At 59.3% G+C, this 14,752-nt stretch overlaps 1 protein-coding gene and 1 pseudogene across 4 annotated transcripts in view; both read left to right on the top strand.

Moving 5' to 3' along the window:
* LOC107972962 (bifunctional peptidase and (3S)-lysyl hydroxylase JMJD7-like) overlaps window positions 1-7,171 on the top strand; it is a 23,649-nt gene extending 16,478 nt beyond the window's left edge. For all 4 annotated transcript variants that reach the window (XM_063785368.1, XM_063785369.1, XM_063785370.1 and 1 more), the window contains 9 exons: window positions 1,298-1,451; window positions 1,528-1,781; window positions 2,146-2,202; window positions 2,706-2,801; window positions 3,033-3,109; window positions 3,339-3,498; window positions 3,626-4,520; window positions 5,087-6,792; window positions 7,095-7,171. In XM_063785368.1, coding sequence (XP_063641438.1) covers window positions 1,298-1,451; window positions 1,528-1,781; window positions 2,146-2,202; window positions 2,706-2,801; window positions 3,033-3,109; window positions 3,339-3,498; window positions 3,626-3,714 — 887 coding nt within the window. In that variant the 3' untranslated portion in view covers window positions 3,715-4,520; window positions 5,087-6,792; window positions 7,095-7,171. The remainder of the gene's footprint in view (window positions 1-1,297; window positions 1,452-1,527; window positions 1,782-2,145; window positions 2,203-2,705; window positions 2,802-3,032; window positions 3,110-3,338; window positions 3,499-3,625; window positions 4,521-5,086; window positions 6,793-7,094) is intronic.
* On the top strand, window positions 4,039-14,701 carry LOC129136593 (cytosolic phospholipase A2 beta-like; annotated as a pseudogene).
* The last annotated feature ends 51 nt before the right edge of the window (window positions 14,702-14,752 follow it).

Below are 14,752 nucleotides of genomic sequence, written 5' to 3'. Positions count from 1 at the left end.
TAAAGTCTTGCTCTGTCTCCCAGGCTGGAGTGCAGTGGCACGATGATAGCTCATTGCAGCCTCTACCTCTTGGACTCAAGTGATCCTCTGGCTTCAGCCTCTAGCGTAGCTAGGAGTATAGGTGCATGCCACCATGTCCAGTTAATTTTTAATTTTTTTGTAGAGATGGGGTCTCCCTACATTGCCAAGGCTGGTCTTGACCTCCCGGCCTCAGCAATCCTCCTGCCTCTGCCTCCCAAAGTGCTGGGATTACAGACATGAGCCACCACGTCTAGCCCTAAAATATATAGCATGTCAGATGGTGATGAATGCTAACGAGAAAAAATACGGAAAGGGATATAAAGATTTGCGGCAGGGGGACAGATTATAAATTTAGAAAGTATAGTCAGAGAAGGAAGTCTTATCAATGTGATATTTGAGTGAGGACCCAAAGGAGGTAGCTGGAATGTGGATGCCAGCGGAGGAGAGGAGACGGTGGGTTTGAGAGACATAGGAGACAGAATCAACAGGACTCAGAGCCAACCAGTAGGATGACGGGAGTGAAGGAGAAAGCTGAGTCAAAAAGATTTTGATTAGAGGTGACACAGGGCCACTGTAGACCCCTGTGCAGGCGGCACACCACGCAGCCTGCCGAAGTGTACATGGTGGCCCTGGGTGTCTGGAGATGGTGATGCTGTTTAGCAGGATCCAAACCATAGCCGAGCCCTTCCTTTTCCTCCATTGGTGTCATCTGGTAGTTTGTCTTCCCGGGTAAGAAGGTTGTAAATTTCTTAAGATGATGATTGTGTCATCCCTGATAGCCCCAGATTAGCCAAGCCAAGTGCTGAGCACATTCCTGGTGCTCAGTAAATGTCACTATTAAAGGGGGCTTCCCAGAGCCACACAACACCCAGAATAGCCCGTGGCCGTGGGGCCTCAGCCTTACTCATTCTGGAGCTCCCAATGCCACTTCCATGGTGGCCTTTCCTGGTAGATGCTAGGAGGCTGGCCTCTCCAGGGTGGGAAGGCATAGGGTCCACTGTGCAGACACAGCCCCACAGGGGATTTGGCTTATGGGCTGGGTAGCAGCCTCTGGCCCCGTGGACGGTCAGGGCCCATGCGGGTGTGTGTGCGTGATGCTTTCTGCTTTCATTTTTCTGTCCTCATCTTTCTATTACTGGTTGTCCAGGGTCCTTTGGTCACCAACGAGCATTTCCCAGTGACACAGCGCGGCCTTTCCAGGGAGGGCATCTCTTGGGCAGGGACTGGGTGCTGCAGACATCAGCCCTTCCATCCCCTGTCGTCTTCTTTCTCTCAGAGCTCTGCGTGCCTCTTGCTGTGCCCTACCTGGACAAACCCCCAACTCCGCTCCACTTCTACCGGGACTGGGTCTGCCCCAACAGGCCGTGCATCATCCGCAACGCTCTGCAGCACTGGCCGGCCCTCCAGAAGTGGTCCCTCCCCTATTTCAGGTGGGAGCTGCCCTGGGGTCAGGTGTGAGCAGTGATTACTGGCATCTGGGCATGGGCTGAGTGTCCATTCCTCTAGAGCCACAGTGGGCTCCACAGAGGTGAGTGTGGCCGTGACCCTGGATGGTTACGCGGATGCCGTGAGAGGGGATTGCTTCATGATGCCGGCTGAGCGCCGCCTGCCCCTGAGCTTCATGCTGGATGTGCTGGAGGGCCGGGCCCAGCACCCTGGAGTCCTCTATGTGCAGAAGCAGTGCTCCAACCTGCCCACCGAGCTGCCCCAGCTGCTGCCTGATCTGGAATCCCATGTGCCCTGGGCCTCCGAAGCCCTGGGTGAGTGGAGGTGGGGTGGTCCTGGCCCTGGACAGGGAAGATATGGGAAGGAGGGGGGTCAGCCTGTTTGCCCTTAGGTGATGACCTGGCCTATGGGCTTGGTCCTGTCAGCATCTGGTGCAGCTCACTAAATACATTCCCAGGCCTTGACTTAATCATAGATGAACTGCCAAAGATTGTTGTCCTTCCTTCTGCCCCAGGGAGGGAGGACCCCTTCCCCAAGATTTCCCAACCTCTGCCTCTTCTCCCTGACCCCTTTCTTGGGATTCTTCTGTGCTCAGACAGGTTTTGGCTCTGGCATCACTGGATGGCAGCTTTCCCCAGCCTGGCCTTCCTAACTTGCTCTCTGCCTTCTGCTCTGCAGGAAAGATGCCCGATGCTGTGAACTTCTGGCTGGGGGAGGCGGCTGCGGTGACTTCTTGTAGGTGTAAGGGGAATACAAAGGTGGGGAAGGAGCAGGTTGGGGCAGAGGGAGGGAAGACGAGGCCAGGAGTGGAGGGATGGCCCTGGGTGGAGGTTGGGCTGTTCTCTAAGATTTCTTTTGGCTTCTAGGACTCGGGCACCACAGAGGGTTTCTCCTGATAGCTGAGGTCGGGGAATGGACCCATGGCATTGGGGGCGGGTGCATTGTTTCTTCTAGACCCAAAGAAACCTCCCTGAAGGCCCACTGGGCCAGGGGGTAAGTGTAGGAGAACTTCCCCTCTTGTTGAAGAGGAGTCCAGGGCCTGGTGAGCATCAGGTCCCTGGTAGGCAGAGTTCCAGAATGCCCATCAGAACCCCTGGCATCTCCAGCCCACTGGCTCTGTGCGTGCTTCTCTTTTGTCATAGGCCGTCTTGGGGTGCAGGGCTCTCAGCATGATGGTTTGCCTCCTCCCGTGCCCCTGCCCTCCATACCCTGCCCCCGGGCCTTCTTTCTGTTGGCAGTGCACAAGGACCACTATGAGAACCTCTACTGCGTGGTCTCAGGAGAGAAGCATTTCCTGTTCCATCCGCCCAGCGACCTGCCCTTCATCCCCTATGGTAGGGGTTGTGGCCTGCAGGGAGGGGCTGGGGAATAGCTGGCCCAAGGGGGAGGGAGGCAGCAAGAGCCTGGGAGGCCAGTTCCCAGGCCTGAGGTGTGGCTGTGGCATCCCCAGTGCACCAGGGCCCCTGATCCCCTTGCCCCTGCCCAGGGCTGGCTGGGGTGGAGGAGGGTCTGGCAAGTTCCAGGCTGTTTGCAATTCCCCCACACCCTTCTCCCTTGGGCTCCAGAGCTGTACACGCCGGCAACCTACCAGCTAACTGAAGAGGGCGCCTTTAAGGTGGTGGATGAAGAGGCCATGGAGAAGGTGTCTGTCCTGTTCTTGGGCTCTAGGGAGGGAGAAGGGCAGAAGCCTGGCTCTGAAGAGCAGGCACAAAAGATCTGGGGAGGTGGCACCTTGCTCTGAAAAGTCCCTGAGTCTGAGGCCTTTCAGTGCTGAGCCAAGCAGGGCCTGTGGTGTTGACCTTTGGAAGGGACAGAGCCTGAAGTCCTGGGGGGTCTGGGGGGCTGCTCCCTGGCATCTGATGTGTTCCCAGGTGCCCTGGATCCCACTGGACCCCTTGGCGCCAGACCTAGCACGGTACCCTAGTTACAGTCAGGCCCAGGCCCTTCGCTGCACGGTGCGGGCCGGTGAGATGCTCTGTCTGCCGGCTCTGTGGTTCCACCACGTCCAGCAGTCCCAGGGCTGCATCGCAGGTGAGGAGTTGCCCAGGCCGCCTGGGGACAGGCCCTGCCAAGGTCCAGCAGGGCCTCTGGGGGGAGGCTTGGGAGGCTCTAGGTCAGAAGAGGGATCTTCATGCTCAGATCCCCGTTCTTCCCACAGTGAATTTCTGGTATGACATGGAATACGATCTCAAGTATAGTTACTTCCAGCTGCTCGACTCCCTCACCAAGGCTTCAGGCCTTGACTGATGGAGCGCTGGTGAACACGACCAAGCACGCCTCGGGGGACGGGGCCAGCCCCTCCCTGGCTGGGTCAATTCTCGAGAGAGCCTGGAGTGTGCATGCTGGCTGCTGGCCCCGGGTCCAGCATGGCTTGAGATCAGCTTTGGAGGATCTTGGAATGTGGTCATAAGGACTCAAGGTGCCAGGCAGGTCTGGGTGAGGGTTCTCAGGAAGTTGCCACACAGGTGAGCAGAGTGGGGATCAGGTGCAGCGGCACCTCTCCCCAGCGCTGTGATGTTGGGCGAGTCACTGCGTCTTGGGCATTGGTGTCCTGTCAGTAAAGAGATAATAATGGCTGTACCTCGCGGGGCTGTTGTGGGCTTGGAGATGATGTCTGTGAGGACCAGCATGGAGCTGGCACACAGGACATGTTGAATAAAAGGTAGCTGTGAGTCGTATGTCCTTTTTTTTTTTTTTTTTTAAAGATGGGGTCTCGCTCTGTCACCCAGGCTGGAGTGCAGTGGTGTGATGTCAGCTCACTGCAAGCTCCGCCTCCCAGGTTCACACTATTCTGCCTCAGCCTCCCAAGTAGCTGGGACTACAGGTGCGTGCCACCATGCCCGGCTAATTTTTTTGTATTTTTAGGAGAGACGGGGTTTCACCGTGTTAGCCAGTATGGTCTTGATCTCCTGACCTCGTGATCCACCTGCCTCGGCCTCCCAAAAGTGCTGGGATTACAGGTGTGAGCCGCTGCGCCTGGCTTATGAGTCATATGTTCTGATCCTCCCTCTTGAAGTTGCCTTCTGTGGTCTAAGGAGGGCCTGAAGGTTCAGGTAAAAACTTCAGGGTGACCTTCACTGGGGGTGAGGGCTGGATCCCAGCCTGGGCCCAAAGAGCCGTCAGCTGCCCAAGTCCCGCTGTCCATGAGAGCCACCGCAGCCCCTCCCTGGGACAAGCAAGCAGACCTGAGTCTTGTAGCTCTCTGGTCCGGACCTCTTTGGCCCAGGACCTTGAGAGCTATTCCTAGCTCTCCTATGGTTACTGTCCTCCCCCAGTTCAGGGGCAGCAGGTGGGACCTGGTGCCCTGGGGATAAACCCTGTTTCTCCCATAACAGGCACAGGCAGGAAGGGATGGAAGACCCCGCCTCTCCTGGGGCTGTCCCTCTGAGGAAAGAGTTGGTCTCCACACGCTGACCCCCCCACAAACCATGCCCTGCAGGCAGAAGAACCCCCTGCCCCTGAGTGCCAACCCACAGGCCTCATCCCTGGCCACTCAGCCCCTAGCTTTGAAGGGCTGTTTTATGTGACAGCCACTCCCCTGCCTGTCGTGAGGGGGCCCGGGTGTTCATCTCAGATTGATGGAGCCCTGCCATCAAGACTGGGCATTCCTGTCCAACAGGTGCCAGAGTTGCGAAAGGCCTGTGACAGGGAACTCCACTCTTCCCTTGGCTGCTGTTCTGGGACTCACCCCTGCTTTCCTTCTGCTCAGCCCCTGGCAGCAAGCTCTCCAGGCTGGGATTGCAGGGCTGGGTGGGGCAGGCCCAGCTGGTAAAGGCTGGCGAGTGCCACAGAGGTATCAGGAGCTCTAGTATAGGCTTAGGGTGCCTCATTTCCTGGACAGGTGGCTGGTTCAGGAGTGGGTGTGGAGCTTAGGTGGAGCAGAGGCGGCGGGTAGGAGGGACTTGGGACCAATTGGGACATCACATCCCTGGCTCTGGGTTAGAAAGCTGACAGTCCTTGATCCTGTGGCCACTGCCCCATCATTCCTGCTCCTGAGGACTCAGTCTCATGGCTGTGGTAAGGCCTGGCAGGGCCCTGGGTCCCTACTGGGACCCCTGGTCTCTACCTGGGGCCTAGTTAATATGTTTCTTATGGGAGCTGTGGTCTTCTCCAGGGGTAGGGAGGGGAGTTTATTGACCACAAGACCAGGGTAGTGGGCAGAAGCCAGGGGAGAAGGAGGCTTGGGGATGAGGGATCCATCCTGAGTGTTTTCTGTCCTGGGAACGGGCTCCTGGCAGAGCTCCCTGGCACCATAGATTTGGGCCCTGGAGACTCAGAGGCTCCCAGCTGCTGCCCTGAGGCCCTGGAAGCAAGTGGCTCCTCCATGCTCCTCTGACTCAGTTGCCTGGAGTGTGAGGGCCCTGGGCTGACCCTGGTGGATGAGGCCCTCCAGCACTGCCCTGGACCTGGTTGCTCCCTGGACTTGACCTGTTAGGGTCCTTGCGGAGGCAGGTGGAAGGCCGGAAGGAAGCAGTTGGCACAGGCTTCCCTGGTCCCGGTGCGCCTGCCAGGCTGCATTCCCAGAACCAGGGGCATGGGTTTGGAGGGAGCTACCAGGGGACCATCTTCAGCCTGACCTGGCAGGACCTGGAGGACATGACAGCCTGTGAGGGGTCTGAGCTAGGAGCCGCCTCCCCTGCCCAGGAGAGAGCCCATTTCCAGGATGCTCTTCTGACCGGGGTGGAGGGAGGGTACGAGAGCAGCTCAGCCTGGGCCCCAAGGCCCTGATGTGCTACTTCCCCTCCCTCGATAGCTTATGTCCCCTGCCACCCAAGACCAGCCGGAAAGCTGCTTAGCTGGGGTGTGGGCTGGGGATGTGGGGTGGAGAGCCTAAAGGATACTAGCCCGAGAAGGTGGAAGCAGGTCTGTGTGAGGCATAAATCTGGAGCCAGCCTGCCCGGGCTCCAACCCCAATTGTGGACCTCAGGCAAGTGACTGCTTCTCTGTGCCTCAGTTTCCTTGTGGAGTGGGCCATCGTAAATAGTATCTGTGCATCAGGTGGTTGTGTGATAAATGAGTTAATGTATGCAAAGCCCTTGGCCCAGAGCCTGCGCAGAGCATTGTGTAAGTGCTGGCAGGCGTCGTGATGGAGATATCATGTCTCCTCTTGTTGATTCAGGATTCTGATGAGATGGAGGATGGGCCTGGGGTTCAGGATTAGGCCTTGAGGCACTGCTCCAGCCTCCTTTGTGGCCCCTGTCACCCTTGGCTTCATCAGCCCGTAGCAGGTCTCCCCTCTCCCACCTCTGCAGGCAGAGGTGTCCAGGACCTGCCTGCTCACGGTTCGTGTCCTGCAGGCCCATCGCCTACCCTCTAAGGACCTAGGTGAGTGCGCACTGCCCTGGCCCCTGTGCTGGGCTGAGGGAGGAGGAGGGTTCTGAGGAGGAGGGTGCTGTGGCTGGATTTGGTGGAGGCGGGTGGGCCGGTGGGCAGGGCCTAGAGGAGGGAGCTGAGAGGAGCTTCTGGGTGGAAGGTGGCAGCTGGGGCTCTGCCTCTGGCCCCCACTTCCCCCCACTTCCCTCCCCCTCAGTCTTAACCCACATGGGGCTCTAGGTGATGGAAGGAAGTGGGTCTGGGCGGCTGGGAAGGGCTCTTGTCCACCGCTGGGCACTTGTTCCTTCCCGCAGTGACCCCCTCTGACTGCTACGTGACTCTCTGGCTGCCCACGGCCTGCAGCCACAGGCTCCAGACACGCATGGTCAAGAACAGCAGTAGCCCTGTCTGGAACCAGAGCTTTCACTTCAGGATCAACAGGCAGCTCAAGGTGGGCCAGGCATCAGCACTGACTCTACCCACATCCTCGCCAGCCACTGCTGCTGCCCTGCTCACCTTTCTGTCCCCTCCCTCCTGCAGCCCTGTCACTCTTTTCCCCTCCAGAATGTCATGGAACTGAAAGTCTTTGACCAGGACCTGGTGACCGGAGATGACCCTGTGTTGTCAGTACTGTTTGATGTGGGGACTCTGCGGGCTGGGGAGTTCCGGCGTGAGAGCTTCTCACTGAGCCCTCAGGCAAGGCGGTGTTTCCACAGCAGCCCTAGCTGGTGTCTGGGTTGAAATCTCCACGCGCACACATGCACACACACGCATGTCTCTCATACTCACTGACATATGTGCACTCCTGACCCTTTCTAACTTACTTCTGGCTCTCTTCCCAGGGTGAGGGGCGCCTGGAAGTTGAATTTCGCCTGCAGAGTCTGTGAGTCAGGGGCCTGGGGCAGTTTGGGTGGGAGCGCCTTGTGGGAAGGACAGCACTAGTGCCTGGGGGATGCCCACGTCTCTGTGGGGTGGGAACCTGGACTCCTGCTAAGGGGGCTCTGGGGGCTCTTTCCAGGGCTGACCGTGGCGAGTGGCTCGTCAGCAATGGCGTTCTGGTGGTGAGTGTGCCAGTGCTCTGGGAGGCGGTCTGGGGTCCCCGGGACTCCCTCATGCCAGCGACTTGAGGTACAGGCCCACCGCTGCCTCAGCCTGGGGACCCTGGGATTTCAGTTTGTTAAGGGAATACAATCTCAAGGGCCCAGGTAATGAAGTGCAGACCAGCAGCAGCCAGGGTGCTGCGAGGGTGGGGTCCCTGAATGGGGGGGGTGGGGTTAGTGTCTGAGGGGCTGTCTTCATGACTCAGGCCTGGGAGCTCTCCTGCTTGCACGTTCAACTGGAGGAGACAGGAGACCAGAAGTGTGAGTCCCCAACCCACTGGGACAGCCCCTGGCTCTCAGCTCTTGTCTTCCCCCTTTAAGCATTGGACAATTCTCCCTGGGGCCTGAGCTTTCCCCTTAGGCCTTCTCGGGGGACCGTGGTGGGGGATCCATCTCCACCAGACCATTTCAGCGGGGAGAGGGAGGTGCCCTCCAGGCCACGCAGCAAGATGGGTTCTGTGGGCAGAGATACCATCCCCAGCCTCTCTGCTCTGGTTCCTGTTTCCAGCCTCAGAGCACAGAGTTCAGCTTGTGGTTCCTGGGTCCTGTGAGGGTCCGCAGGAGGCCTCTGTGGGCACTGGCACCTTCCGCTTCCACTGCCCAGCCTGCTGGGAGCAGGAGCTGAGTATTCACCTACAGGTAGTGTGCCTCGCTCCCTCGAGGTGGGGCCCCCAGAACTTCCTCCCTCCCTCTGCACCTCCTCCCAGTCTGACCTTTGCTCCACCTGGCAGAGTGGGCACCCTGGCAGCATGTGTGGGCCCATGCTGGCCTCCCCTTCCCGTCCCTCCCAGACCTCTATGGCTGCCGGCGGGAGTTTGGTGAGGTCTTTGCTAGGAGTGGAAGCGTAAAGATTCTTAGGTCTCCATTCTTTGTCCCCTGCAGGATGCCCCCGAGGAGCAACTAAAGGTGCCCCTGAGTGCCCTGCCCTCTGGTCAAGTGGTGAGGCTTGTCTTCCCCACGTCCCAGGTACTGGCCTCCCAGGGAAGGAAGCAAGGCGCCTGGATGGGGCTGGGACCCAGGCCACAAAGGGAGGGGCCTGCTTCCCGCTTCTCCATGGGTCACACCCTGAGCAGGTGCTGGGGCCAGGCTCTTTGGGTAGTGTCCTCTGAGCATCCCTGCTTCAGGCCTGGCGCCTGTGGAGACAGTGGCGGGGCGGGGGTGGTGCGCCGGGGATCATGGTAAGAGGACCAGAGCTGGGTGGAGGTGGCCGACCTTTTGTGACTGGGGCCTTCACGGTTTTCAGGAGCCCCTGATGAGAGTGGAGCTGAAAAAAGAAGCAGGGTGAGAGGCCTGGCTGGGGACTGGGCAAGGCCCTGGAAAACAACCAGAGCGCGGGGCTGGAGGAGGCCTGGAGGAGTGAGGGGGAGAAACAGCCGCCCCTCATCCTCATGCTCTCTGAAGGGGCTCAGGCTTGCGCTCGGGGGGGCACGAAGTACCGGGAGGAGTACTGCGAGGAGTCTTAGCACCTATGGTCAGAGGGGTGAGTGACCGGCCCAGTGCCAGGCACCCGGGGAGCACTTGATAAATGTTTGGCTGGGAAACGCAGGGAGGCGAGGATGGAAAATGGTAACATGGTTTGGGGCGCAGAGAGGGCAGGAAAACCAAGGGAGAGAAGAGGGGAAATTGCGCCCTTTTGGGTGGAAGCTGTTATGGCTGGACCTTAAATGATCTTTGTAGAGTTGTCGCCCACCCTGGCCCTCTGTCTTGAGAGAGTGGCTTCTCACCTCACAGACACAGGATTATTGGTCCTTTTCTGCCCCGCCCCCTGCCCTTTTTTTTTGTTTGTTTGTTTTTTTGAGATGGAGTCTCTGTCACCCAGGCTGGAGTGCAATGGCGCGATCTTGGCTCACTGCAACCTCCGCTTCTGGGGTTCGAGCGATTCTCCTGCCTCAGCCTCCCGAGTAGCTGGGATTACGGGTGCCCACCACCACACCCAACTAATTTTTTGTATTTTTAGTGGAGACGGGGTTTCCCCACATTGGCCAGGCTGGTCCTGGCCTCAAGTTATATGCCTGCCTCAGCCTCCCAAAGTGCTTTGAACTCCGTGGGTAAGGGACAGAACACGAGACTTGGAGGTGGGGGAATCTATGGTATGGGGCCTGCCTGGGGGCCTGTCTGCACCTGGGACCCCAAGCAGCCTCTTTCGGCCACGGCATTCTGGGTCCTGCCAGTCTGCTTTGCTGCATTCCCAAGCATGTCCACATGGACACACACTCCCCAGGTGTCAAACTTCAGTCTTGTGACACGGGAGTGGCATTGAGGGTTGGGGAGAAGAGGGAGGGCAGTAGGTATTACAGGTGAGGCAGACCCAGCTTTCCATTCTCTGGTGAGGGTTAAGAGCTGTCTCACAGTCTCTTCCTTCCCCAGCCAGACTGAGGGAGCTGGCCGTGCGACTGGGCTTCGGGCCCTGTGCAGAGGAGCAGGCCTTCCTGAGCAGGAGGAAGCAGGTGGTGGCCGCGGCCTTGAGGCAGGCCCTGCAGCTGGACCTGCAGGAGGATGAGGTTTGGGGGCTGGGCTGGACGGGGTGTCCCCGGGCTTGCTTGGGCCTAGCTCCTGGTGCTGAACACTGGAGCTGCTTGTCCCCGATCTAGACCAGAGCTCGTAGCTGCCTGTCCCCACCCTGCTTCCTCCCACCTGGTGTTAGCAGGGACTTGGTACAGGCAGAGTGTTGCTTGAGGCACCTGGAGCCCACATGGGAGCTACCTCATAGGGCTGGCTTTCCTACTCTGTTTCTTGGTTCTCAGCCTAGCCTGTCTGAGGAGGGAGACAGATATCTGGTATGAGGCCTGTTGGCCCAGGGTGCTTCAGGAGGTTCATATTAGCCTGGGCCATCTCCTGGGGGAGTGATGGCAATTTGGGAAAATTTTGAGGCGGGCCCTGGGGCTTCCAGAAAGTGAGCATCAGGCTCGGGGGCTGAGGGCAAGGAGATGAGGCTCAGAACTTGCCTGGGCCATTTTTTCCTGGAGCCCTTAGGACTGGAGGAGCTGGGCACTCAAAAGGCTGTTTCTGGCCCCCAGGGCTGACTCAGAACTGGTCCCAAGACCTGTGATCAGGCCTTAGCTGTGGGCTGGGTGGCCACTTGACCTGCTATCTCTTCTTCCTGTGACTTGGCCTTCCCCATCCCTAGGGCCTCTACAGGCCTGGCTCTCTTCTTTTCCAGATCCCAGTGGTAGCTATTGTGGCCACTGGTGGTGGGATCCAGGCAATGACTTCCCTGTGTATGGGCAGCTGGCTGGCCTGAAGGAGCTGGGCCTCTTGGATTGCGTCTCCTACATCACCGGGGCCTCGGGCTTCACCTGGTGAGCTGGGGGCAGGCTGATGCTGGACCCTGTGTGGCAGGGGGTGCTGGTGCCAGGGTTCTCCTAGGCCTCTGAGAAAACTAGAAGGGCTGGGAGAATGAATGTGCCAGGGAGAAACGTGCTCAAGGGGACCCTGGGAAGGTCCCTGCCAGGCCATTGTCCTAGAAAGCCCGGGGCACATGGGGTCTAGACGGGGTCCTTCATTGACAGCCCTCTGGCTTTGGCTTTTCCCAGGGCCTTGGCCAACCTTTCTGAGGACCCAGAGTGGTCTCAGAAGGACCTGGCAGGGCCCACTGAGTTGCTGAAGACCCAGGTGACCAAGAACAAGCTGGGTGTGCTGGCCCCCAGCCAGCTGCAGCGGTACCAGCAGGAGCTGGCCGAGCGTGCCCGCTTGGGCTACCCAAGCTGCTTCACCAACCTGTGGGCCTTCATCAACAAGGCGCTGCTGCATGATGAGGTGCGGGGGCTGCGGCCTGGGGGCAGAGCCAGGGCAAGGGCTGGAGCTGGGGCTCGGTGCTGGACAGCAGGGTGGGAAAGGCCCTGGGCGCCCAGGCCGCTGTGGGTTTAGGTTCTACGCATCTTTCCCCAGCCCCATGATCACAAGCTCTCAGATCAACGGGAGGCCCTGAGTCATGGCCAGAACCCTCTGCCCATCTACTGTGCCCTCAACACCAAAGGGCAGAGCCTGACCACTTTGGAATTTGGGGGTGAGTGGCCCAACAGCTGAGACCTGTGCCCTTGCAGTTGGTGGAATAAGGGGAGACGGGGCCTGTGTGCAGATTGCAGATGTCACACCCACCTCTCCTGAGCCAGGTCCCGTGCTTTCTGGAGACCGGCACCCTACCAGGGTCCCTCAGCCCTTTGGGAAGGAGGCAGGGGCCTTAGGTCCTGTGCACAAAGCCCAGGCCACAAGGCCTCCTGGTCCTCAGCTGCCCTAAAGCAAAACCCTGGGTCGGGGTGGGGGTGTGGGTGCCTAAGGGCTCTGCACCACGAGGCTGAGGGGTGGACTCCTCACAGAGTGGTGCGAGTTCTCTCCCTACGAGGTCGGCTTCCCCAAGTATGGGGCCTTCATCCCCTCTGAGCTCTTTGGCTCCGAGTTCTTTATGGGGCAGCTGATGAAGAGGCTTCCTGAGTCCCGCATCTGCTTCTTAGAAGGTGAGGGGCACTGGCAGGCTGGGGAAGCTGGGCTGAGCAGGGTAAATGGGTCCTGGGTGAGAGGGCAGCCTCGGTCAGAAGAGTTTCCTGGGCCAGGACTGGCCATGGGGAAGGGTAGGGTTGGGACAAGAGTCGGGGGCCCTCTTCCCTCACGGCCGCTCTTTCAGGTATCTGGAGCAACCTGTATGCAGCCAACCTCCAGGACAGCTTATACTGGGCCTCAGAGCCCAGCCAGTTCTGGGACCGCTGGGTCAGGAACCAGGCCAACCTGGGTAAGTGCTCCGACCCCTTCATAAGGGTGCCAAGGGGCAGCCAGCTGGGGCTGCACCAGGGGGCGGGGGGTTCACACCTCTTCCCCCTCCAGGGTCACCACCAAGGTGGGGATAAAGGTGCAGGAGTCCCTATTTCCCCACCTTGCCTGTGTAGACAAGGAGCAGGTCCCCCTTCTGAAGATAGAAGAACCACCCTCAACAGCCGGCAGGATAGCTGAGTTTTTCACCGATCTTCTGACGTGGCATCCACTGGCCCAGGCCACACATAATTTCCTGCGTGGCCTCCATTTCCACAGAGACTACTTTCAGCATCGTCACTTCTCTACATGGAAAGGTACCTGCTTCTCTCCAAAGTCCTCCTGTGGCCACCTGAGCCTTGAGTCCCCAGTCCAGATACCCCTCACAGTCCACTCCCATTCTCCTGCTTTGAGCTTGATTCCCTGGACTACTTGGAACAGGGGTCTTTTTCTCCTTGTCTTGGGGACCCAGGGCCCACCTGCAGGGCTGTTGGGGGTGTTGGTTCAGCAGGAGAGCAGGGACCGGAGGCCAGAGTCTCTCCTTCCAGCAGGAATCTGGTACCCTTGGTGTCTGTGACAATTGCTGCTCTCCCCAACCTTCCAGCTACCACTCTGGATGGGCTCCCCAACCAGCTGACACCCTCGGAGCCCCACCTGTGCCTGCTGGATGTTGGCTACCTCCTCAATACCAGCTGCCTGCCCCTCCTGCAGCCCACTCGGGACGTGGACCTCATCCTGTCATTGGACTACAACCTCCACGGAGCCTTCCAGGTTGGGAAGGGTAGGCAGCCCAGCAGGGAGGCGGTGGGTGGCCCCTGTCCCCTGAAGAGAGGGGCTTTGGAGTCCAGTGTCTGGTTCAGCTTCCTTTAGGAGCTGTGACTGGGACACTGGAATCTTAATTTGCCACCAGAGCTCATTCTTCTCCGGAAGTTGGGAAGCTGGCGAGGTTCTCCTGGTATCTGGGTCCCCTTTACTGACCTGCGAGGTGTGGTCCTGGGCCTCTGGGCCCACCTGCTGAGTCTGCTTTGGCTCCCAGTGTCAGAATTGGAATGCTGGGAGTAACCCGGCTCGGTCTAGCCCCAGAGGAGCTGCCACCGAGGCCTGTCAGGTGTGGAGAGTTTTTTCCAACGACTGGCTTCGTAGGCCCCACTGGAGACCGTTTTGGCATTTGAGCCCCAGGTCCTGTGCATCTTACGTCAGCCCCAGTGTTGAGGATGCCAGGGGCCCTGTCCCTCTGAAGCCCCTTCTGCCTGCCCTGCAGCAGTTGCAGCTCCTGGGCCGGTTCTGCCAGGAGCAGGGGATCCCGTTCCCACCCATCTTGCCCAGCCCCGAAGAGCAGCTCCAGCCTCGGGAGTGCCACACCTTCTCCGACCCCACCTGCCCCGGAGCCCCCGCGGTGCTGCACTTTCCTCTGGTCAGCGACTCCTTCCGGGAGTACTTGGCCCCTGGTGAGCTGCTGTTCACCTCCCCATCCTGCTGCCCCGGTCCCCCACACCTCCTCCGTCCCCTGTGCCTCTCCAAACCCGTCTTCCCCACAACGTGTTCCCCATGCCACGCTGCACTCTCTCCCCAGGGGTCCGGCGGCCACCCGAGGAGGCGGCAGCTGGGGAGGTGAACCTGTCTTCATCGGACTCTCCCTACCACTACACGAAGGTGACCTACAGCCAGGAGGACGTGGACAAGCTGCTGCACCTGACACATTACAATGTCTGCAACAACCAGGAGCAGCTGCTGGAGGCTCTGCGCCAGGCAGTGCAGCGGAGGCGGCAGCGCAGGCCCCACTGATGGCCGGGGCCCCTGCCACCCCTAACTAACTCTCATTCATTCCCTGGCTGCTGAGTTGCAGATGGGAACTGTCATCACGCAGTGCTTCAGAGCCTCGGGCTCAGGTGGCACTGTCCCAGGGTCCAGGCTGAGGGCTGGGAGCTCCCTTGCGCCTCAGCAGTTTGCAATGGGGTAAGGAGGCCAAGCCCATTTGTGTAATCACCCAAAACCCCCCCGGCCTGTGCCTGTTTTCCCTTCTGCGCTACCTTGAGTAGTTGGAGCACTTGATACATTACAGACTCATACAAATGTGAGGCGCTGAGAAGGGCCATGTCATTCTAGGCTCTTGGCTGTACATGGCAAGG

The sequence above is a fragment of the Pan troglodytes genome, chromosome 10, assembly GCF_028858775.2.
Source record: "Pan troglodytes isolate AG18354 chromosome 10, NHGRI_mPanTro3-v2.0_pri, whole genome shotgun sequence".
Lineage (NCBI taxonomy): Eukaryota > Metazoa > Chordata > Mammalia > Primates > Hominidae > Pan > Pan troglodytes.
This window is presented reverse-complemented; position numbering and strand designations above follow the sequence as displayed.